The sequence below is a fragment of the Heptranchias perlo genome, chromosome 6 (assembly GCF_035084215.1).
Source record: "Heptranchias perlo isolate sHepPer1 chromosome 6, sHepPer1.hap1, whole genome shotgun sequence".
NCBI classification, from domain to species: domain Eukaryota; kingdom Metazoa; phylum Chordata; class Chondrichthyes; order Hexanchiformes; family Hexanchidae; genus Heptranchias; species Heptranchias perlo.
In genome coordinates this window covers 112,196,085-112,222,360 of record NC_090330.1, presented here as the reverse complement: position 1 = coordinate 112,222,360, position 26,276 = coordinate 112,196,085, and the positions used below count along the sequence as shown (strand labels likewise).

The 26,276-nt window shown below is 46.2% G+C and overlaps 1 protein-coding gene across 12 annotated transcripts in view; it reads right to left on the bottom strand.

The window, feature by feature from the left end:
• atp11a (ATPase phospholipid transporting 11A) overlaps positions 1-26,276 on the bottom strand; it is a 292,743-nt gene that overhangs the window by 136,825 nt on the left and 129,642 nt on the right. For all 12 annotated transcript variants that reach the window (XM_067986665.1, XM_067986669.1, XM_067986666.1 and 9 more), the window contains exons 16-18: positions 19,595-19,668; positions 15,690-15,793; positions 11,929-12,110 (exon numbers count right to left, since the gene is read on the bottom strand). In XM_067986665.1, coding sequence (XP_067842766.1) covers positions 11,929-12,110; positions 15,690-15,793; positions 19,595-19,668 — 360 coding nt within the window. The remainder of the gene's footprint in view (positions 1-11,928; positions 12,111-15,689; positions 15,794-19,594; positions 19,669-26,276) is intronic.

Genomic DNA, 26,276 nt, shown 5'->3' with positions numbered 1-26,276 from the left:
AGGAGAGGAGCTCACACAATACTACAGCACAGTGCTGGAAATGGGGTCACATAATATTACAGCACAATACTGGAGACGGGGTCACTCAACATTACAGCATAATGCAAAAGAGGAGCTCACACAACATTATAGCTCAGTGCAGGAGACAGGGTCACACTATATTACAGCACACGGCAGGAAAAGAGTTCACACAATATTACAGCACATGCAGGAGAGGATCTCACACTATATTACAGTACAGTGCTGGAAACGGGGTCACACAATATTACAGCCCAGTGCTGGAAACGGGGTCACACAATATTACAGCAAAGTGCAAAAGAGGAGCTCACTCATTACAACACAGTGCAGGAAACGGGGTCACAACATTACAGCACAGTGCAGGAGACGGGGTCACTCAATATTACAGCATTGTGCAGGAGAGGAGCTCACACAATATTAGAGCACAGTGCTAGGAACAGAGTCACAATATTACAGCACAGTGCAAAGGAGGAGCTCATACATTACAACACAGTGCAGGAAATGGGGTCACAATATTACAGCACAGTGCAGGATAGGAGCTCACACAAAATTACAGCACAGTGCAGAAAAGGATCTCACACAAAATTACAGCACAGTGCTGGAAACGGGATCACACAATATTTACAGCACAGTGCAGTTGACAGGGTCACACAATATTACAGAACTGTGCCAGAGAGGAGCTCACATTATACTACAGCAGAGTACAGGAGAGCAGCTCACACAATATTACAGCACATTGTTGGAAACGGGGTCACAATATTACTACGCAGCACAGGAGAGGAACTCACACAATATTATAGCACAGTGCAGCAGACGGGATCACAATATTACAGCACAGTGTAGAAGAAGAGCTCACACAATATTACAGCACAGTGCAGGAAATACGGTCACAATATTACAGAACAGTGCAGCAGATGGCATCACAATATTATAGAACAGTGTAGGAGAGGAGCTCACTCAATATTACAGCACAGTGCAGGACAGAAGCGAACACAATATTACAGCACAGTACAGGAGACGGGGTCACAATATTACAGCGCAGTGCAGCAAACGGGGTCACAATATTACAGCACAGTGCAAGATACAGGGTCACACAATATTACAGCACATTGCAAGATACAGGGTCACACAATATTACAGCACAGTGCAGGAGGCGGGATCACAATATTACAGCGCAGTGCAGGAGAGGAGCTCACATATTACAGCACAGTGCAGGACAGAAGCGAACACAATATTACAGCACACTGAAGGAGACAGGGTCACAATATTACAGCACAGTGCTGGAAACGGGGTCACAATATTAAAGTGCAGTGCAGCAAATGGGGTCACAATATTACAGCACACAGCAGGGGACGAGCTCACATAATATTCCAACATAGTGCAGGGGACGGGGCCACAATATTACAGCACAGTGCAGGATACAGGATCACACAATATTACAGCACAGTGCAGGAGACGGGGTCACAATATTACAGCACAGTGCAAGATACAGGATCACATAATATTACAGCACAGTGCAGGAGACAGGGTCACAATATTACAGCACAGTGCAAGATACAGGGTCACACAATATTACAGCACAGTGCAGGAGATGGGGTCACACTATATTACAGCACACTGCGGGAGAGGAACTCACCCATTACAGCACAGTGCAGAAGACAGGGTCTCACTATATTACAGCAGAGTGCAGGAGAGGAGCTCACACTATATTACAGCAGTGCTGGAAATGGGGTCACATGATATTTATAGCACAGTGCAGGAGACAGGGTCACACAATATTACAGAACTGTGCTGGAGAGAAGCTCACATAATACTACAGCAGAGTGCAGGAGAGAAGCTCACACAATATTGCAGCACAGTTCTGGAAACAGGGTCACAATATTACAGCACTATGCGGGAGAGGACCTCACACAATATTACAACACAGTGCAGCAGATGGGGTCACAATAATACAGCACAATGCAGAAGAGAAGCTCACACAATATTACAGCACAGTGCAGGAAATGAGGTCACAATATTACAGCACAGTGCAGGAGAGGGGCTCACAAAATATTACAGCACATTGCTGGAAATGGGGACACAATATTGCAGCACTATGCAGGAGAGGACCTAACACAATATTACAGCACAGTGCAGGACAGAATCAAACACAATATTACAGCATAGTGCAGGAGATGGTAAGTAGTTTTTCTTTCCTTTTTTTTTCTTGACATTGTAGTTGTTGTTAAGCTAACTTAAGGGTTAAGTCATGGCAGGAGATCCCAGACCCGTGTCATGTTCCTCTTGTGGGATGTGGGAATTCAGGGATCCTTCCTGTGTCCCTGGTTCCTTCACCTGCGGGAAGTGTGTCCAGCTGCAGCTATTGTTTGACCGCTTGACGGCTCTGGAGCTGCGGATGGACTCACTTTGGGGCATCCGTGATGATGAGGAAGTCGTGGATAGCACGTTCAGTGAGTTGGTCACACCACAGATAAAAATTACTGAGGGAGATAGTGAATGGGTGACCAACAGACAGAGGAAGAGTAGGAAGGCAGTGCAGGGGTCCCCTGTGGTCATCTCCCTCTAAAACAGGTATACCGTTTTGGATACTGTTGGGGGAGATGGCTCACAAGGGGAAGGTGACAGCGGCTAGGTTCATGGCACCGTGGCTGGCTCTGCTGCACAGGAGGGTTCCCTCCCAGTCGGGGAACACTTTAGCAGTCAAGGACATTCAGCCACCGATCTTCGGGTAAGCGTTCTCCAAGGCGGCCTTCGAGACACACGACAACGCAAAATCGTCGAGCAGAAATTGATAGCCAAGTTCTGCACCCATGAGGACGGCCTCAACCGGGATCTTGGGTTCATGTCACGCTACACGTAACCCCACCAGCAAAGAAGGGGAAAAAAATTATGTTTTTAATATTCCCCCTCTCTCTCTCTCTCTGCCATTTGGGTTTCTTTCTGTCTGTCTGTGTAATTGACACAATGTATATCCAGTGTACTGGGACGTGCTGTTCTCCATGACTGGCCTGTTTGAATAACAACGACACCTTTTGATTGGTGTGATGCTGTCCCAGCCTAGTATAAGATATGCGATTTGAGAACCTTTTCACTCATTCACCTGACGAAGGGGATAATCTCCGAAAGCTTGTGATTTTAAAATAAATTTGTTGGACTATAACCTGGTATTGTAAGATTCCTTACATTTGTCCACCCCAGTCCATCACCGGCATCTCCACATCAGGAAAAAGAGTGGCAGAGCTATAGTGATAGGGGACTCGATTGTAAGGGGAACAGACAGGCGTTTCTGCGGACGCAACCGAGACTCCAGGATGCTATGTTGCCTCCCTGGTGCTAGGGTCAGGGATGTCTCGGAGCGGCTGCAGGACATTCTGGAGGGGGAGGGTGAACAGCCAGTTGTCGTGGTGCATATAGGTACCAACAATATAGGTAAAAAACGGGATGAGGTCCTACAAGATGAATTTAGGGAGTTAGGAGTTAAACTAAAAAGTAGGACCTCAAAGGTAGTAATCTCAGGATTGCTACCAGTGCCACGGGCTAGTCAGAGTAGGAATGACAGGATAGCTAGGATGAATACGTGGCTTGAGAGATGGTGCAAGAGGGAGGGATTCAAATTCCTGGGCCATTGGAACCGGTTCTGGGGGAGGTGGGACCAGTACAAATTGGACGGTCTGCATCTGGGCAGGATGCAGGTGAGAACCTCAAAATATTACAGCACAGTGCGACAGACGGGGTCACAATATTACAGCGCATTGCAGGAAACACGGTCACAATATTACAGCACAGTGCAGGATACCCGGTCACAATATTATAGAACAGTGCAGGTGAGGGGCTCACACAATATTACAGCACAGTGCACAAGACAGGGTCACGAGACAGGGTCACAATATTACAGCACAGTGCAGGAGACTGGGTCACAATATTACAGAACAGTGCAGGAGAGGAGCTCACACAATATTACAGCACAGTGCAGGAGATGGGGTCACTCAATATTACAGCATGGTATGGGGTCACAACATTGCAGCATTGACCAGGGGGCAGGGTGTCAATGCTACAGCACAGTTCAGAAGAGGAGCTCACACAATATTACAGCACAGTACAGGAAATGGGGTCACATATTGCAGCATTGTGCAGGAGGTGGGGACACAATATTACAATGCAGTGCAGGAGAAATGTAGGTCCCCTACAGTCAGAAATGGGGGAAATTGTAATGGGGAACAAAGAAATGGCAGAACAATTAAACACATACTTTGGTCCTGTCTTCACAAAGGAGGACACAAATAGCCTGCCAGAAATGTTAGGGAACCAAGGGTCTAGTGCGAGGGAGGAACTGAAGGAAACCAGTATTAGTAAAAAAAATAGTGCTAGGGAAATTAATGGGGCTAAAGGCTGACAAATCCCCAGGGCCTGATAATCTACATCCCAGAGTACTAAAGGAAGTGGCCCTGGAAATAGTGGATGCATTGGTGATCATCTTCCAAAATTCTATAGACTCTGGAACAGTTCCTACAGATTGGAGGGTAGCAAATGTAACCCCACTATTTAAAAAAGGAGGGAGAGAAAAAACAGGGAATTACAGACCAGTTAGCCTAACATCAGTAGTGGGGAAAATGCTGGAGTCAATTATAAAAGATGTGATAACAGAACACTTGGAGGGCATTAACAGGATTGGACAAAGTCAGCATGGGTTTATGAAAGGGAAATCATGCTTAACAAATCTACTGGAGTTTTTTGAGGATGTAACGAGTAGAATAGATAGGGGAGAACCAGTGGATGTGGTGTATTTGGATTTTCAGAAGGCTTTTGATAAGGTCCCACACAAGAGGTTAGTGTGCAAAATTGGGGGGAATATACTGGCATGGATTGAGAATTGGTTGACAGACAGGAAACAGAGTGGGAATAAACGGGTCTTTTTCCGGGTGGCGGGCAGTGACTAGTGGGGTACCGCAGGGATCAGTGCTTGGGCCCCAGCTATTCACAATATATATCAATGATTTGGATGAGGGAACTGAATGTAACATTTCCAAGTTTGCAAATGACACAAAGCTGGGGTGGAATGTGAGCTGTGAGGAGGATGCAAAGAGGCTCCAAAGTGATTTAGATAAGTTGGGTGAGTGGGCAAGAACATGGCAGATGCAGTATAACATGGATAAATGTGAGGTTATCCACTTTGGTTGTAAAAACAGAAAGGCAGATTATTATCTGAATGGTGAGAGATTGGGAAAAGGGGACATGCAACGAGACCTGGGTGTCCTTGTACAACAGTCGCTGAAAGCGAGCATTCAGGTGCAACAAGCAGTTAGGAAGGCGAATGGTATGTTGGCCTTCATTGCAAGAGGATTTGAGAACAGGAGCAGGGATGTCTTACTGCAGTTATACAGGGCCTTGGTGAGATCGCATCTGGAGTATTGTGTGCAGTTTTGGTCTCCTTATCTGAGGAAGGATGTCCTTGCCATGGAGGGAGTGCAACGAAGGTTTACCAGACTGATTCCTGGGATGGCAGGACTGACGTATGAGGAGAGATTGGGTCGACTAGGCTTATATTCACTAGAGTTTAGAAGAATGAGAGGTGATCGCATCGAAACATATAAAATTCTAACAGGACTAAACAGACTAGATGCAGGGAGGATGTTCCCGATGGCTGGGGAGTCCAGAACCAGGGGTCACAGTCTCAGGATACGGGGTAAGCCATTTAGAACCGAGATGAGGAGAAATTTCTTCACTCAGAGGGTGGTGAACCTGTGGAATTCTCTACCACAGAAGGCTATGGATGCCAAGTCATTAGATGTATTCAAGAAGGAGATAGATCTATTTCTTAATGCTAAAGGGATCAAGGGATATGGGGAAAAACCGGGAACAGGGTTCTGAGTTAGACGATCAGCCATGATCATATTGAATGGCGGAGCACGCCCAAAGGGCCGAATGGCCTACTCTTGCTCCTATTTTCTATGTTTCTATGAGAGGAACTCACACAATATTACGGCAAAGTGCAGAAAACGTGGTCACAATACTACAGCACATTGCAGGAGAGGAGCTCACACAATATTACAGCACCATGCAGGAGATGGGGGTCACAATATTACAGTACAGTATAGGAGACAGCGACACAATATTACAGCACAGTGCAGGACAGGAGCTCACACAATATTACAGCACACTGCAGGACAGCAGCTCACACACTATTACAGTACCATGCATGAAAGGAGCGCACACATTACAGCACAGAGCAGATGAGGAGCTCATACAATATTACAGCACAGTGTAGGAGACAGAGCCTCAATATTACAGCACAGTGCGAGAGAGGAGCTCACACCATATTATAACGCAGGGCAGGAGAGGAGCTCACACCATATTACAGCACCATGCATGAGAGGAGCGCACACAACATTACAGCACAGTGCAGGTGAGGAGCTCATACAATATTACAGCACAAGGCAGGAGAGGAACTCTCACAATATTACAGGACAATGCAGGAAACTGAGTCACAACATTGCAGCATTGCGCAGGGGGCAGTGTCCCAGTGTTACAGCACAGCGAAGAGGAGCTCACACAATATTACAGCACAGCGCAGGAAACGGGGTCACAATATTGCAGCATTGCGCAGGAGGTGGGGACACAATATTACAATGCAGTGCAGGAGAGGAGCTCACACAATATTATGGCAAAGTGCAGAAAACGCGGTCACAATATTACAGCACATTGCAGGAGAGGAGCTCGCACAATATTACAGCACAAAGCAGGAGACGGTGTCACAATATTACAGGACAGTGCAGGTCACGGGGTCACAATATTACAACAGTGCAGGAGAAGGGGACAAAATATCACAGTGCAGTGCAGGACAGGAGCTCACACAATACTACATCACAGTACAGGACAGGAGCTCACACAATATTGCAGCACAGTGCAGGAGAGTGACGCACACAATATTACAGCACAGTGCTGGAAATGGGGTCACAATATTACAGCACAGTGCAAAAGAGCTCACACATTACAGCACATGGGGTCACACTATATTACAGCACAGTGCAGGAGAGGAGCTCACACCATATTACAGCACACTGCAGGAGACAGGGTCACAATACTGTAGCACAGTGCAGGATACGGGGTCACAATATTACAGCACAGTGCAAGAGAGGAGTTCACACATTATTACAGTACAGTGCAGGAGAGGTGCTCATACAATTTAACAGCAGTGCAGGACACAGGTTCACAATATTACAGCACAGTGCTGGAGAGGAGCTCACACAATATCGCAGCCCAGTGTAGAAGAGGAGCTCACACAATATTACAGCACAGTTCTGGAAATGGGGTCACAATATTACAGCACAGTGCAGGAGAGGAACTCCCACAATATTACAGCATATTGCAGGAGAGGAGCTCACACAATATTACAGCACAGTGCACGAGAGGAGTTCACGCAATATTACAGCAGAGTGCTGGAAACAAGACCAAACAGCTTCAATTTGAATTGCAAAGAAAACGTGTGAGTTGTGGACAGAGCTGGAGTCGGTAGCAGCACATCGAATTGCAGGATAGTGCTGTGGAGGTGAGAAAGAGGCACGGAAAAGTGAGGTGGAGTCATCATCTGCAGAACAAGCCAAGGTATGAGGGGCGAGTTGGCTAAGATAGATTGGGAAATTAAATTCAAGGGTATGACAGTTGAAAAGCAATGGCAAACATTTAAAGAAATATTTCAATATTCTCAACAAATACACATTCCATTGAGAAATAAAAACTCCACGGGAAAAGTGATCCATCCGTGGCTCACTAAAGAAGTTAAGGATGGTATTAGATTAAAAAAGAGGCCTATAATGTTGCCAAGAAGACAAGTAAGCCTGAGATTGGGAGAGTTTTAGAAATCAGCAAAGGATGACCAAAAAATTGATAAAAAGGGAGAAAATAGAATATGAAAGTAAACTAGCAAGAAATATAAAAACGGATTGTAGGAGCTTCTACAAGTATGTAAAAAGGAAGAGAGTAGCAAAAGTAAATGTTGGTCCCCTAGAGGCTGAGGCAGAAGAAATTATAATGGGAATCAGGAAATGGCAGATGCATTAAACAAATATTTTGTATCTGCCTTCACAGTAGAAGACACAAAAAAGCAACCCAGAAATAGTGGGGAACCAAGGGGACAATGAGAATGAGGAACTTAAAGTAATTATCAGTAGAGAAACTAATGGGACTAAATGCCAATAAATCCCCTGGACCTGATGGCCGACATTTGAGGGTTCTAAAAAAGGTGGCTACAGAGATAGTAGATGCATTGGTTGTGATGTTCCAAAATTCCCCAGATTCTAGAACGGTCCCGTGGGTTGGATGGTAGCCCTAACCCTAATGCGTGTAACCTCGCTATTCAAGAAAGGAGGGAGAGAGAACACAGGGAACTACAGGCCAGTTAGCCTGACATTAGTCGTCGGGAAAATGCTGGAATCCATTATTAAGGAAGTGGTTAAAGGGTACTTAGAAACCTGCCATCCTCAACCGGTCTGGCCTATATGTGACTCGAGACCCACAGCAATGTGGTTGATTCTTAATTGCCCTCTGAAATGGCCTAGCAAGCCACTCAGTTGTACAATCTCGCTTAAAAAAGTCATAATAAGAATAAAACCGGATGGACCACCCGGCATCGGACCACTAGGCACCGGACACAACAAAGGCAAACCAAGCCCTGTCGACCCTGCAAAGTCCTCCTCACTAACATCTGGGGACTTGTGCCAAAATTGGGAGAGCTGTCCCACAGCCTGACATAGCCATACTCACAGAAACATACCTTTCAGCCAACGTCCCAGAATCTTCCATCACCATCCCTGGGTACGTCCTGTCCCACCGGCAGGACACACCTACCAGAGGTGGCGGTACAGTGATATACAGTCAGGAGGGAGTGGTCCTGGGAGTCCTCAACATTGGCTCTGGACCCCATGAAATCTCATGGCATCCAGTCAAACATGGCCAAGGAAACCTCCTGCTGATTACCACCTACCGCCCTCCCTCAGCTGATGAATCAGTCCTCTTCCATGTTGAACACCACTTGGAGGAAGCACTGAGGGTAGCAAGGGCACAGAATGTACTCTGGGTGGGGGACTTCAATGTCCATCACCAAGAGTGGCTCAGTAGCACTACTACTGACCGAGCTGGCCGAGTCCTGAAGGACATAACTGCCAGACTGGGCCTGCGGCAGGCGGTGAGTGAACCAACACGAGGGAAAAACTTACTTGACCTCGTCCTCACCAATCTACCTGTCGCAAATGCATCTGTCCATGACAGTATTGGTAGGAGTGACCACCGCACAGTCCTCGTGGAGATGAAGTCCCATCTTCGCACTGAGGACACCATCCAACGTGTTGTGTGGCACTATCACCGCGCTAAATGGGATAGATTCAGAACAGATCTGGCAGCTCAAAATTGTTCATCCATGAGGTGCTGTGGGCCATCAACAGCAGCAGAATTGTATTCCAGCACAATCTGTAACCTCATGGCCCGGCATATTCCTCACTCTACCATTACCAACAAGCCAGGGGATCAACCCTGGTTCAATGAGGAGTGTAGAAGAGCATGCCAGGAGCACCACCTGGCACATCTAAAAATGAGGTGACAACCTGGTGAAGCTACAACTCAGGACTACATGCATGCTAAACAGCTGAAGCAACATGCTATAGACAGAGCTAAGCAATCCCACAACCAACAGATCAGATCAAAGCTCTGCAGTCCTGCCACATCCAGTCACGAATGGTGCTGGACAATTAAATGACTAACGGGAGGAGGAGGCTATGCAAACATCCCCATCCTCAATGATGGCGGAGTCCAGCACCTGAGTGCAAAAGACAAGGCTGAAGCGTTTGCAACCATTTTCAGCTAGAAGTGCTGGGTGGATGATCCATCTCGGCCTCCTCCCGATATCCCCACCATCACAGAAGCCAGTCTTCAGCCAATTTGATTCACTCCACGTGATATCAAGAAACGGCTGAGTGCACTGGATACAACAAAGGCTACGGGGCCCCGACAACATCCCGGCTGTACTGCTGAAGACTTGTGCTCCAGAACTAGCTGCGCCTCTAGCCAAGCTGTTCCAGTACAGCTACAACACTGGCATCTACCCGACAATATGGAAAATTGCCCAGGTATGTCCTGTCCACAAAAAGCAGGACAAATCCAATACGGCCAATTACCGCCCCATCAGCCTACTCTCAATCATCAGCAAAGTGATGGAAGGTGTCTTCGACAGTGCTATCAAGTGGCACTTACTCACCAGTAACCTGCTGATTGATGCTCAGTTTGGGTTCTGCCAGGACCACTCGGCTCCAGACCTCATTACATCCTTGGTGCAAACATGGGCAAAAGTGCTGAATTCCAAAGGTGATGTGTGAGTGACTGCCCTTGACATCAAGGCAGCATTTGACCGAGTGTGGCACCAAGGAGCCCTAGCAAAATTGAAGTCAATGGGAATCAGGGGGAAAACTCTCCAGTGGCTGGAGTCATACCTAGCACAAAGGAAAATGGTAGTGGTTGTTGGAGGCCAATCATCTCAGCCCCAGGACATTGCTGCAGGAGTTCCTCAGCGCAGTGTCCTAGGCCCAACCATCTTCAGCTGCTTCATCAATGACCTTCCCTCCATCATAAGGTCAGAAATGGGGATGTTCGCTGATGATTGCACAGTGTTCAGTTCCATTCGCAACCCCTCAGATAATGAAGCAGTCCATGCCCGCATGCAGCAAGACCTGGACAACATCCAGGCTTGGGCTGATAAGCGGCAAGTAACATTCGCGCCGGACAAGTGCCAGGCAATGACCATCTCCAACAAGAGAGGGTCTAACTACCTCCCCTTGACATCGCCGAATCCCCCACCATTCACATCCTGGGGGTCACCACTGACCAGAAACTTAACTGGACCAGCCATATAAATACTGTGGCTACAAGAGCAGGTCAGAGGCTGGGTATTCTGCGGCGAGTGACTCACCTCGTGACTCCCCAAAGCCTTTCCACCATCTACAAGGCACAAATCAGGAGTGTGATGGAATACTCTCCACTTGCCTGGATGAGTGCAGCTCCAACAACACTCAAGAAGCTCGACACCATCCAAGACAAAGCAGCTCGCTTGACTGGCACCCCATCCATCACCCTAAACATTCACTCCCTTCACCACTGGCGCACTGTGGCTGCAGTGTGTACCATCCACAGGATGCACTTCAGCAACTCGCCAAGGCTTCTTCGACAGCACCTCCCAAACCCGCAACCTCTACCACCTAGAAGGACAAGAGCAGCAGGTACATGGGAACAACACCACCTGCACGTTCCCCTCCAAGTCACACACCGTCCCGACTTGGAAATATATCGCCGTTCCTTCATCATCGCTGGGTCAAAATCCTGGAACTCCCTTCCTAACAGCACTGTGGGAGAGCCGTCACCACACGGACTGCAGCGGTTCAAGAAGGCGGCTCACCACCACCTTCTCAAGGGCAATTAGGGATGGGCAAAGATGCTGGCCTCGCCAGCAACGCCCACATCCCATGAACAAATAAAAAAAATTAACTCGGGGGCACTAGATAGTGAACAGGAGCAGCAAGCGCCGACTTTACCCTCTCTGATCCAATGGTGCCGAGGCCAATTATAGCACTAAATATCTCTGCCCTGTCTGACATTGGCTAACGAAGCACAGACCAGGGATCAAACCTGGGGCTCACCTGGTCTGTATCGCTCTGCTACTCACTGGATAAAGTGACTGAGCCACTGGGGAGCTCAATCTCATTAAACACTTATACACTTGTTCCTACTTCTCACATTATTCTGTTTGCACAAATGCTATCTTTCCCAGCACAGAACATTCCTCTGATTCGAATTGTAAAGTTTTGCTCGTGTTTGTTTTGACCAGTGAGAGCAGATTTTAAAAAACACTGAAATCTGGGTCTTTCTGACCTGTCTTCCACTGCTGTTGCTCCAAGCAAGTTCAGGTTCCTTTCAACCACATCGTAAGCTTCAGCAAGCTTCCTGTCCCGTTCCTGGAGGGCTAGTTTTGCATTCTGAAGGAGTGTGTGAACTTCATCATATTCTTCACAGCTAAGGACTTTATAAGCCACACATAACGTTCGCAGTCCCTCCTGAAATTGATAAAACTGTATTCAACAACAGAATAATTCTGTTGGAAACCATAGGCAGAGTGAAGTCCAATGTATGTTGCAGAATTACAATACACTGCAACGTATTTTACAATCATTGAAACAACTCCAACATTTAGAAATCGCCCTCAGCTTATAAATATTTTCGGCCAATTTGATTTGTTAATTCCAATTGTAGCATCAATTTCTACATCTTCAAATATCAGCAACATTTTGGATATTGGAAAAATGTTAAATGTGAATGAGAGACAAGAATAAATTGTAGTCTGGCACCTGGTAACACAACAAAAGTCAGGGATGAGAAAAGGCAATTTTTAGCTGACTGAAGATCTCCAGTAAGGAAGAACATCCATCAAGCCTTTCACATCCTCAACACGCCCAAGAGCTTTTCAGCCAATGTAGGGTACAGTCCCTACCGCTCACAGCAGACGCTATACGCGATGTGCGCTGTAACCAAGAAAGCGTCGGGGTCAGGGCTGGGGTCGGGGTCTGGGCAACGAGGAGCTCAACAAGGGTCAGAGTCCGGGATGGGGATCAGGGTCCGGGTCCAGGGTAATGACGAGGAGCTCAACAAGCCGGCAGGAAGGGCTGGAGGTCCTGGGGGACTGGAGGCTGCGGAGCTGCTGTTGCAGGAGTACAAGCTGTTCCATTACTCAGAGGGTGAGTTAAACAGGCTGAGTCCGATCTCTCATCTTTGTCACTTAAAAATTCAGTAAAGTGTTCATTTTAATTTGTGATGGGGAAATAGGGAGTAACCGGGACGGTAAAGAAAGAGATTGAGCGAACAGCTGCTTGAGATGCCCAAAATAGTCGGCGTACTTAACACAGTTTAAGCAGTACCTTTGTGATTGACGCCTATGGCAAACAGTTAGTGCCCACATCGTGTGGGATTAAATGGTAGGAATATACTGTGGCACTGGTAACATGCTCATCAGGTGTGTGCCAGTCCCATAATTTAGTCTCAATGACTGAACAGCTCAGCGCCAATATAGAAACAGACATTTGGGGCCTTTTCTTAAAGTAGACTGTGCTTCAAGAAGCGATACATACCTTCTTAAAGCTGTACCCCTATTCAATCTGTGGGTGCTTGCATTGTACAGAGCCCATGGGCACAGAATGGGCCAATCTCGGGGATCAGCATCCTGCGCACCAAAAATACCTGAAAGGCATATTGGGTCTGGCCATTCTTCAGGCATGCGGGGAAGCCACTTAAAACAGGTGTTAGGCCCTTGCATATACTAATGAGACTGAATGCCTGTTTTAGGCCCCTCCGGGATACCGGGCTGGTCCCGATTGGAGCAGGATCCGGGCTGGTCTCCCCGAGGGCTGATGCCGGCCCGTGATTGGCTCCCGTCCATTGACCTTACCCGGGGGCTGATGCCAACAAGGCAAGAGGCCCGAAACTGATCTGTTGGCAAAGGGTGAGGTGCCTGTGGAGGCACCAGCAGCCTCCAGAGTCTCAGGCCTTCCTGTTGGGGCACGCATTACTCCAAAACAGCTTCAGTGTTCTACTGTAATCTGGAGCGCTTGATCTTATGTTGTGTGAAGGAGTTGGATATAATCAGCATGTGAAGCATTAGGCAGTATCACTCTGGCCATTTTCCAGCATTTCGAGCAGTTGAAGGGTTTATGATTTCAGAAAACTGAAACACTGGAGCCCCGGGGGCGGGACGGGGCCAGGGAGGCCCTGGAAGGGGGGGGGGGAACAGGGAGGCTCTATCTCTGGGCATTGGCATCAGGCGAAGCCAATGTCAGGTTAACTCGGGCTGCATGAACAGCCTGAGCTACAAAAGTAATGAAACAGCCTAAAGTGGAAGTTGGATGCTGATAACTGCAGCACAGTGAAAACTTTACAACAACCTCAAAAAATCTTTTTAAAAACAGGGGAGCCATTTCAAAAGGATGATAAATTTCTTAGATACTGGCCTCGGATCGATAGCTCAGCCTGTTATTGACTCGAGAATGGGCACAAACATCCACTTTGTCTCAACATTAAAAAGATTCCAAAGGTGATTTTAAAAGCACTCAGGTAGCAAATGGTGGTCTCACTCTCTCCAATAGAAGAGAGTCTGGTAGCATGGAGATGGAATGAATAAAGAATTAATATTGTGATAGAAGACACAAGGACTGCAAGCAGGACACAGAGAGGCGGGCCATAGATTCCCACACATGGAATTTCTTTTGACAATCATGCTGTCAGGGGAGGGCTGGAGCTGGTTTCCAATAAGAAGGGAGCTAAACATGGAATGAATTTTGTCCAAGTACATTCTTGGGTTCCTCACAGCACCAGTGACCAAAATCTGGCACCTCTCAGGCCTGGGAATGGAACACTTGAGCATAAATGGATATATGGAAAAACATAAATGCCTGGATCCTGTGAGGATTGTCACCATCTCAGTACAACACTATAAATATACAAATCCTATGGGGTCAGGGTTAGATCTATATCCAACTATATCCTTCAATATCCACTATTTAAACCTATAGACCTAATGAGACTTTCAACGACTTAGATGAAGGCATAGAAAGTCTCATATCTAAGTTTGCCGATGACACAAAGATTGGTGGCATTGTAGGCAGTGTAGATGAAAACATAAAATTACAAAGGGATATTGATAGATTAGGTGAATGGGCAAAACTGTGGCAAATGGAATTCAATGTAGACAAATGTGAGGTCATCCACTTTGGATCAAAAAAGGATAGAACAGGGTACTTTCTAAATGGTAAAAAGTTAAAAACAGAGGATGTCCAAAGGGAACTTAGGGGTTCAGGTACATAGATCATTGAAGTGTCATGAACAGGTGTAGAAAAAAATCAATACGGCTAATTGAATGCTGGCCTTTATATGTAGAGGACTAGAGTACAAGGGGGCAGAAGTTATGCTGCAGCTATACAAAACCCTGGTTAGACCGCACCTGGAGTACTGTGAGCAGTTCTGGGCACCGCACCTTCGGAAGGACATATTGGCCTTGGAGGGAGTGCAGTGTAGGTTTACTAGAATGATACCTGGACTTCAAGGGTTAAGTTACGAGGAAAGATTACACAAATTGGGGTTGTATTCTCTTGAGTTTCGAAGGTTACGGGGTGATCTGATCGAAGTTTATAAGATATTAAGGGGAACAGATAGGGTGGATAGAGAGAAACTATTTCTGCTGGTTGGGGATTCTAGGAGTAGGGGGCACAGTCTAAAAATTAGAGCCAGACCTTTCAGGAGTGAGATTAGAAAACATTTCTACACACAAAGGGTGGTAGAAGTTTGGAACTCTCTTCCGCAAAAAATGCAATTGATGCTCGCTCAATTGCTAAATTTAAATCTGAGATAAGATAGATTTTTGGCAACCAAAGATATTAAGGGATATGGGCCAAAGGCAGGTATATGGAGTTAGATCACAGATCAGCCATGATCTTATCAAATGGCGAAGCGGGCTCGAGGGGCTGAATGGCCTACTCTGTTCCTATGTTCCTAGAACAGCTTCAAGGTTCAAGACAGAGTAAACCTGTGGACATTAAGAACCAAATTAAAAAGACTCACGAGTATCATCCAAAAGTGCGAGGACTCACCACTGCATTCTGCTGCACCCGCTGTCTGACCAGCTCCAGCTTACCCTCCCTCACCCTGGGGAAAATGGACGAATCTGCTCCTTTACAAAACAGGATTATATCCCCTATTTAACAGACGAAAGTGAACATTTTATGTAAAATATTTAAAGACAGTTTGAATATAGATACTGCCAATTAAGGATAGGTTTTGCAGGGCCCTGCTCAAGCACAGAGCACCAGTCAACAGGAGCTGATTCCCACTGGGAATCCAGCTTGAAACAATAAATCACTTATTGTTTTCGGCAGAATAGCCCAAACATTATATCTTTGAATTTCACATCGCAACTTATTCATGTGGTCCACCAGTATCCAATCCAACGGTCGTGCTCGCCTGTATCTGATCCAATCACACTCACCTGTATCCGATCCAATCACACTCACCTATATCTGATCCAATCACACTCACCTGTATCTGATCCAATCACACTCACCTGTATCCGATCCAATCACACTCACCTGTATCCGATCCAATCACACTCACCTGTATCTGATCCAATCACACTCACCTGTATCTGATCCAATCACACTCACCTGTATCTGATCCAATCACACTCACCTGTATCTGATCCAATCACACTCACCTGTATCTGATCCAATCAGACTCGCCTGCATCCGATCCAATCACACTCACCTGTATCTGATCTAATCACACTCACCTGTATCTGATCCAATCACACTCACCTGAATCCGATCCAATCACACTCACCTGTATCCGATCCAATCACACTCACCTGTATCCGATCCAATCACACTCACCTGTATCCGATCCAATCACACTCACCTGTATCTGATCCAATCACACTCACCTGTTCAAGACAGAGTAAACACATGGGAGTATGATATTGTTGCTGTCACAGAGACATGGTTGAGGGAGGGGCAAGACTGGTAGCTCAATATTCCGGGGTACAGAATCTTCAGGCGAGACAGAGGGAGAGGTATAAGAGGAGGGGGGGTCGCAATATTAATTAAAGAATCAATTACTGCCATAAGGAGGGATGATATATTAGCAGGTTCCTCTAATGAGGCCATATGGGTGGAGCTTAAAAACAAAAAGGGGGCAAGCACTTTGATGGGAGTGTACTATAGGCCCCCAAACAGTCAGGGGGAGATAGAGGAACAGATATGTAGGCAAATCTCAGAAAATTGTGCAAATAATAGGGTAATAATAGTGGGGGATTTCAACCTCCCCAATATTAACTGGGATACTCAGAGTGTAAAAGGCTTAGAGGGTACAAAATTCTTAACGTGCATCCAGGAGAGCTTTTTGAGCCAGCATGTAGAAAGTCCTACAAGAGAGGGGGCGGTACTGGACCTAATTCTAGGGAATGTGGCCGGCCAAGTGGAAGAAGTGCTAGTAGGTGAGCACTTTGGTGACAGTGACCATAATTTGGTGAGATTTAAGGTGGTCATGGAAAAGGACAGGGAGGGGCCGGAAATAAAGGTTCTAAATTGGGGGAAGGCCGATTTTAATAGGATAAGGCAGGATCTGGCCAAAATGGACTGGGATCAGCTGCTTGTAGGAAAATCCGCATCGGAGCAATGGGAGTCTTTCAGAAGGGAGATTGAGACCATACAATGGCAACATGTTCCCGTAAAGGTCAAGGGTGGTTCCAAGAACTCCAGGGAACCTTGGATGTCAGGGGATATACGAGAATGGATTAGGAAAAAAAGGAGGGCTTTTGGCAGATACAAAAGGCTAAAGACGGAGGAAGCCCTAGAGGAGTACAAAAAGTGCAGGGGGATACTTAAAAAAGAAATTAGGAGATCAAGGAGGGGCCATGAAATAACACTGGCAAGCAAAATAAAGGAAAATCCTAAGATGTTTTATAAGTATATTAAGGGTAAGAGGATGACTAGGGAAAAAATAGGGCCCATTAGGGACAAAAATGGCAATCTGTGTGTGGAGCCGGCAGATGTAGGAGGGGTTCTAAATGAATTTTTTGCATCTGTTTTCACTATGGAGAAGGACGATGTAGACATAGAAATACGGCAGGGGGACTGTGATATACTCGAACATATTAACATCGAGCGGGAGGAGGTATTGGCGGTTTTAGCAGGCCTAAAAATGGATAAGTCCCCAGGCCCGGACGAAATGTATCCCAGGCTACTGTGTGAGGCAAAGGAGGAGATTGCGGGGGCTCTGACACATATATTCAGAACCTCTCTGGCCACAGGGGATGTGCCAGAGGACTGGAGAACCGCTAATGTAATACCATTATTCAAGAAGGGGAGTAGGGAAAAACCGGGGAACTACAGGCCAGTGAGCCTAACATCAGTGGTAGGAAAATTATTGGAAAAAATTCTGAAGGACAAAATTAGTCTCCACTTGGAGAAGCAAGGATTAATCAGGGATAGTCAACATGGCTTTGTCAAGGGAAGATCATGTCTGACTAATTTGATTGAATTTTTTGAGGGGGTGACTAGGCGTGTGGATGAGGGTAACGCAGTGGATGTGGTATACATGGATTTCAGTAAGGCCTTCGATAAAGTCCCGCACAGGAGACTGGTCAAGAAGGTACGAGCCCATGGAATCCAGGGTGCCTTGGCACTTTGGATACAAAACTGGCTTAGTGGCAGAAGGCAGAGGGTGATGGTCGAAGGTTGTTTTTGTGACTGGAAGCCTGTGGCCAGTGGGGTACCACAGGGATCGGTGCTGGGTCCCTTGCTGTTTGTGGTCTACATTAATGACTTGGATATGAATGTAAAAGGTATGATCAGTAAGTTCGCTGATGATACAAAAATTGGTAGGGTGGTAAATAGCGAGGAGGATAGCCTCAGTCTGCAGGACGATATAGATGGGTTGGTCAGATGGGCGGAACAGTGGCAAATGGAATTTAACCCGGAAAAGTGCGAGGTGATGCACTTTGGAGGGACTAACAAGGCAAGGGAATACACAATGAATGGGAGGACCCTAGGCAAGACAGAGGGTCAGAGGGATCTTGGTGTGCAAGTTCACAGATCCCTGAAGGCGGCGGAACAGGTAGATAAGGTGGTAAAGAAGGCATATGGGATACTTGCCTTTATTAGCCGAGGCATAGAATATAAGAGCAAGGAGGTTATGATGGAGCTGTATAAAACACTGGTTAGGCCACAGCTGGAGTACTGTGTGCAGTTCTGGTCGCCACACTACAGGAAGGATGTGATCGCTTTGGAGAGGGTGCAGAGGAGATTCACCAGGATGTTACCAGGGCTGGAGCGCTTCAGCTATGAAGAGAGACTGGGAAGATTGGGTTTGTTTTCCTTGGAGCAGAGGAGGCTGAGGGGGGACATGATTGAGGTGTACAAAATTATGAGGGGCACAGATAGGATGGATACTAAGGAGCTTTTTCCCTTCGTTGAGGGTACTATAACAAGGGGACATAGATTCAAGGTAAAAGGCGGGAGGTTTAGAGGGGATTTGAGAAAGAACTTTTTCACCCAGAGGGTGGTTGGAGTCTGGAACTCACTGCCTGAAAGGGTTGTGGAGGCAGGAACCCTCACAACATTCAAAAAGCATTTGGATGAGCACTTGAAATGCCATAGCATACAAGGCTACGGACCAAATGCTGGAATATGGGATTAGAGTAGACAGGGCTGATGGCCGGCGCGGACACGATGGGCCGAAGGGCCTCTATCCGTGCTGTATAACTCTATGACTCTATGACTCTATGATCCAATCACACTCACCTGTATCTGATCTAATCACACTCACCTGTATCTGATCTAATCACACACACCTGTATCTGATCCAATCACACTCACCTGTATCCGATCCAATCACACTCACCTGTATCCGATCCAATCACACTCACCTGTATCCGATCCAATCACACTCACCTGTATCTGATCTAATCACACTCACCTGTATCTGATCTAATCACACTCACCTGTATCTGATCTAACAATTACACTCATCCGGCGTCTCACAGAGTCAAAATTCAATATCTGGAGTAATTCAAACCTTAAAAAGAACAAACAGACGTGAATTTAATCAGCAATGCCCTTCCTAAGTACTGACAGAGAATATATCTGCATTTTAAATTAATTTGGAGCTCTAAATTTACTTGTAAAAATTGTATTGAAACCATCACTGTAGTATATTATAGACCCCCAAACAGTCAGAGGGAGATAGAAGAGCAAATATGGAGGCAAATTTCTGAGAAGTGCAAAAACAATAGGGCAGTAACAGTAGCGGATTTCAACTATCCTAATATTAACTGGGATACAATCAGTGCAAAAGGTATAGAGGATGCAAAATTCTTAAAATGCAATCAGGAGAACTTTCTTAGCCAGTACGTTGCAAGCCCAACAAGAGAGGGGCAGTTCTGGATTTAGTTTTAGGGAATGAAGCTGGGCAGGTGGAAGGGGTACCAGTGGGAGAGCATTTTGCTGCTGGTGACCATAATTCAGTTAGATTTAGCACAGTTACGAAAAGGACAAAGATAGAAAGAGAGAGCATGAAAAAATACTGGCAAGTAAAATTAAGGAAAACCCAAAAATGTTTTATAAATACATAAAGAGCAAGAGGATAACTAAGGAAAGAGTAGGGTATTAGAGATCAAAAAGGTAACCTGTGTGTGGAGGCGGAAGATGTGGGTATGGTTCTTAATGAATACTTTGCATCTGTCTTCACAAAGGAGAGGGGGGGAACAATGCAGAGATTGTAGTTAAGGAGAAGGAATGTGAAATATTGGATGGGCTAAACATAGTGAGAGAGGAAGTATTAAGGGGATTAGCATCTTTGAAAGTAGATAAATCGCCAGGCCCGAATGAAATGTATCCCAGGCTGTTAAGAGAAGGGAGGAAATAGCGGAGGCTCTGACCATCATTTTCCAATCCTCCCTGACTACAGTTGTGGTGCTGGAGGATTGAAGGACTGCTAACGTTGTAACATTGTTTAAAAAGGGAGAAAGATATAGACCAAGTAATTATAGGCCAGTCAGTCTAACCTCGGTGGTGAGCAAATTATTGGAATCGATTCTGAGGGACAACATAAATCGTCATTTAGAAAGGCACAGGTTTAATCAAGGACAGTCAGCATGGATTTGTTAAGGGAAGGTCCTGTCTGTCTAAATTGATAGAATTTTCTGAGGAGGCAACAAGGAGGGTTGATGAGCGTAGCGCATTTGATGTAGTCTACATGGATTTTAGCACGGCTTTTGACAAGGTCCCACATGGCAGACTGGTCAAAAATCTAAAAGCCATGGGATCCGAGGGAACGTGGCTAGTTGGATTAAAATTGGCTCAGTGACAGGAAGCAAAGGGTAATGGTTGACGGGTGTTTTTGCGGCTGTATGACTGTTTCCACTGGGGTCCCGCAAGACTCAGTACGAGGTCCCTTGCTTTTTGTGGTATATATTAATGATTTGGACTTGAATGTGGGGGGCTTGATCAAGAAGTTGAAGATGATACAAAAATTGGCTGTGTGGTTGATAGTGAGGAGGAAAGCTGTAGACTGCAGGAAGATATCAATGGACTGGTCAGGTGGGCAGAAAAGTGGCAAATGGAATTCAATCCAGAGAAATGTGAGGTAATGCATTTGTGGAGGGCAAAAAAGGCAAGGGAGTACACAACAAATGGGAGGATACTGAGAGGCGTAGCAGAGCAAAGGGACCTTGGAGTGCATGTCCACAGATCCCTGAAGGTAGCAGGACAGGTAGATAAGATGGTTAAAAAGGCATACGGGATACTTTCCCTTATTAGCCAAGGCATAGAATATAAGAGCAGGGAGGTTATGCTGGAACTGTATAAAACATTGGTTAGGCCACAGCTTAAGAACATAAGAACATAAGAAATTGGAGCAGGAGTAGGCCAATCGGCCCCTCGAGCCTGCTCCGCCATTCAATAAGATCATGGCTGATCTGATCCCAACCACAAATCTAAAGAACACAAGAAGTCGGAGCAGGACCCGGCCACATAGCCCCTGGGCCCTCTCCGCCACCCACAGGGCATTGACCGATCCGAACTCAGCTTCATGTCCAATTTCCTGCCCGCTCCCCATAACCCCTAATTCCCTTTACTTCTAGGAAACTGTCTATTTCTGTTTTAAATTTATCTAATGATGTAGCTTCCACAGCTTCCTGGGGCAGCAAATTCCACAGACCGACCACCCTCTGAGTGAAGAAGTTTCTCCTCATCTCAGTTTTGAAAGAGCAGCCCCTTATTCTAAGATTATGCCCCCTAGTTCTAGTTTCACCCATCTTTGGGAACATCCTTACTGCATCCACCCGATCAAGACCCTTCACAATCTTATATGTTTCAATAAGATCGCCTCTCATTCTTCTGAACTCCAATGAGTAGAGTCCCAATCTACTCAACCTCTCCTCATATGTCCGCCCCCTCATCCCCGGGATTAACCGAGTGAACCTTCTTTGTACTGCCTCGAGAGCAAGTATGTCTTTTCTTAAGTATGGAGACCAAAACTGTATGCAGTATTCCAGGTGCGGTCTCACCAATACCTTATATAACTGCAGCAATACCTCCTTGTTTTTATATTCTATCCCCCTAGCAATAAAAGCCAACATTCCGTTGGCTTTCTTGATCACCTGCTGCACCTGCATACCAACTTTTTGATTTTCTTGCACTAGGACCCCCAGATCCCTTTGTACTGCAGTACTTTCCAGTCTCTCGCCATTAAGAAAATAACTTGCTCTCTGATTTTTCCTGCCAAAGTGCATAACCTCACATTTTCCAATATTATATTGCATCTGCCAAATCTCCGCCCACTCACCCAGCCTGTCTATATCCCCTTGCAGGTTTTTTATGTCCTCCTCACTCTCTACTTTCCCTCCCATCTTTGTATCATCTGCAAATTTTGATATGTTGCACTCGGTCCCCTCCTCCAAATCGTTAATATAGATTGTAAAGAGTTGGGGACCCAGCACCGACCCCTGTGGAACACCACTGGTTACTGGTTGCCAGTCCGAAAATGAACCATTTATCCCAACTCTCTGCTTCCTGTTCGATAACCAATCCTCCACCCATGCCAGAATATTACCCCCAATCCCGTGATTTTTTATCTTAAGTAATAATCTTTTATGTGGCACCTTGTCGAATGCCTTCTGGAAGTCTAAATACACTACGTCCACTGGTTCCCCTTTATCCACCCTATACGTTATATCCTCGAAGAACTCAAGCAAATTTGTCAGACATGACTTCCCCTTCATAAAGCCATGCTGACTTTGTCCTATTAAATTATGCTTATCTAAATGTTCCGTTACTGTCTCCTTAATAATAGACTCCAAAATTTTACCCACCACAGATGTTAAGCTAACTGGCCTATAATTTCCAGCCTTCTGCCTACTACCCTTTTTAAATAACGGTGTTACATTAGCAGTTTTCCAATCTGCCGGGACCTCTCCTGAGTCCAGGGAATTTTGGAAAACTATCACCAAAGCATCCACAATCCCTACTGCCACTTCCCTCAAGACCCTAGGATGGAAGCCATCAGGTCCAGGGGATTTATCCGCCTTGAGTCCCATTATTTTACTGAGTACCATCTCCTGAGTGATTTTAATCGTATTTAGCTCCTCCCCCCCGAGAGTCCCCTGTTTGTCCAGTGTTGGGATATTCTTAGTGCCCTCTACTGTAAAGACTGAAACAAAATATTTGTTCAGCATTTTTGCCATCTCCATGTTTCCCACCATTAATTTCCCGGTCTCATCCTCTAAGGGACCTATGTTTGCCTTAGCCACCCTTTTTCTTTTTATATAACTATAGAAACTCTTGCTATCTGTTTTTATATTTTTTGCTAATTTCTTTTCATAATCTAACTTCCCTTTCTTAATCAATCCTTTAGTTACTTTTTGCTGTCTTTTGAAGAATTCCCAATCTTCTATCCTCCCACTAAGTTTGGCTACCTTATATGTCCTTGTTTTTAGTCGGATACTATCCTTGATTTCTTTACTTAGCCACGGATGGCTGTCATTTCTTTTACACCCTTTTTTCCTCAGTGGAATATATTTATTTTGAAAGTTGTAAAATAACTCCCTAAATGAACACCACTGCTCATGTACCGTCTTACCCTTTAATCTATTTTCCCAGTCCACTTTAATCAATTCCGCTCTCATACCATCATAGTCTCCTTTATTCAAGCTCAGTACGCTTGTTTGAGAATCAACCTTCTCACCCTCTAATTGGATATGGAATTCAACCATGTTGTGGTCGCTCGTTCCAAGGGGATCCTTAACTAGGACATTATTAATTAATCCTGACTCATTACACAGGACCAGGTCCAAGGTTGCCTGCCCCCTTGTAGGATCAGTTACATACTGCTCAAGAAATCCATCCCTGATGCACTCAATGAACTTGTCCTCAAGGCTGCTCTGCCCAATTTGATTTGTCCAGTTAATATGATAATTAAAATCCCCCATAATTATGGCTGTTCCCTTATTACATGCCCCGACTATCTCCTGATTAATACTTCTTCCAGCAGAGTTGCAACTATTAGGAGGCCTATATACTACGCCCACTAATGTTTTTTTTCCCTTATTATTCCTTATCTCCACCCAAACTGTTTCATTATCTTGATGCTTTGTCCCAATATCATTTCTCTGTATTACAGTGATTCCTTCCTTTATTAACATAGCCACCCCACCTCCCCTTCCTTCCTGCCTGTCCTTCCTGATTGTTAAATACCCTGGCATATTTAATTCCCAGTCGTTGTCACCCTGCAGCCATGTTTCTGTAATGGCCACAAGATCATACCCATACGTAGTTATTTGTGCCGTTAACTCGTCCATTTTATTACGAATGCTACGTGCATTCAGATAAAGAACTTTCAAATCTGTTTTGTGACGCTTAGTTCCTGCTTTTTCCTTTTTTAACACTTTACCTATTACTCCATACCTTCTGTCCCTTCCTGTTACGCTTTCCTCTCTCTCCCTGCTCAGGTTCCCAACCCCCTGCCACTTTAGTTTAAACCCTCCCCAACAGCACTAGCAAACACTCCTCCTAGGACAGCGGTCCCGGCCCTGCCCAGGTGCAGACCATCCGGTTTGTACTGGTCCCACCTCCCCCAGAACCGTTTCCAGTGTCCCAGGAATTTGAATCCCTCCCCCTTGCACCATTCCTCTAGCCACGTATTCATTTGAAATATCCTCCTATTTCTACTCTGACTAGCACGTGGCACTGGCAGCAATCCTGAGATTACTACCTTTGAGGTCCTATTTTTTAATTTACCTCCTAACTCCCTATATTCTGCTTTTAGGACCTCATCCCCTTTTTTACCTATATCGTTGGTGCCTATGTGCACCACGACAGCTGGCTGTTCGCCCTCCCCCTCCAAAATGTTCTGTAGCCGCTCCGAGACATCCTTGATCCTTGCACCAGGGAGGCAACACACCATCCTGGAGTCTCGGTTGCGGCCGCAGAAACGCCTGTCTATTCCCCTTACAATTGAGTCCCCTATCACTATAGCTCTTTCACTCTTTTTCCTCCCAGCCTGTGCAGCAGAGCTACCCGTGGTGCCAGGAAGTTGGCTGCTGCTGCCTTCCCCTGATAAGTCATCCCCCCCAACAGCATCCAAAGTGGCATATCTGTTTGAGAGGGGGATGGCCACAGGGGACCCCTGCACTACCTGCCTGCATCTCTTACTCTTCCTGGTGGTCACCCATTCACTTCCTGCCTGTATACCCTTTACCTGCGGTGTGACCAACTCGCTAAACGTGCTATCCACGAGTTTCTCTGCATCGCGAATGCTCCACAGTGAGTCCACCCGCAGCTCCAGCTCCGAGATACGATCGGTCAGTAGCTGCAGGTGGACACACTTCCCGCACACATGGTCGGCAGGGACACTGGTAGTGTCCATGACTTCCCACATCTTGCAGGAGGAGCATATCACGGGTGCGAGGTCTGCTGCCATGACTTGCCTTAGCTTAGTTACCCCTTTTAAATTACGTTGAAATTAGAAAATGTTAACTATACTAGGGACCTAGGTTCACTAAAAAAAAACACTATCTGCTATAAAACCTGCAGATCTTCCCTTTCCTATTACTTTACTTACAGTAAAATGGTAGAAATACTCACCTGAACCTACTCACCAATCAGCTGCCTCCCCTGTGCCACGTCACTTTCTGACTGGTGACGTCACCCTGAACTCTGCCGCTGGTCTCAGAGTCTCGCTCTCAGAGTGAGCTCTGGTCTCACTCTCTCCACACTGTTTATATCCCCGCTCTGGTCTCGCTCTCTCCGCGCTGTTTATATCCCCGCTCTGGTCTCGCTCTCTCCCGCCGTTCACCGACTGGACTCTCGCTCTCTCCGCGCTGTTTATATCCCCGCTCTGGTCTCGCTCTCTCCCGCCGCTCACCGACTGGACTCTCGCTCTCTCCGCGCTGTTTATATCTCCGCTCTGGTCTCGCTCTCTCCCGCCGCTCACCGACTGAACTCTCGCTCTCTCCGCGCTGTTTTTATCCCCGCTCTGGTCTCGCTCTTTACCGCCGCTCACCGACTGGACTCTCGCTCTCTCTGCGCTGTTTTTATCCCCGCTCTGGTCTCGCTCTTTACCGCCGCTCACCGCTCTCAGGTCCACTACCGCTCTGCAGGAAAAGCAAGGCAAAGCAGCACCTCCTT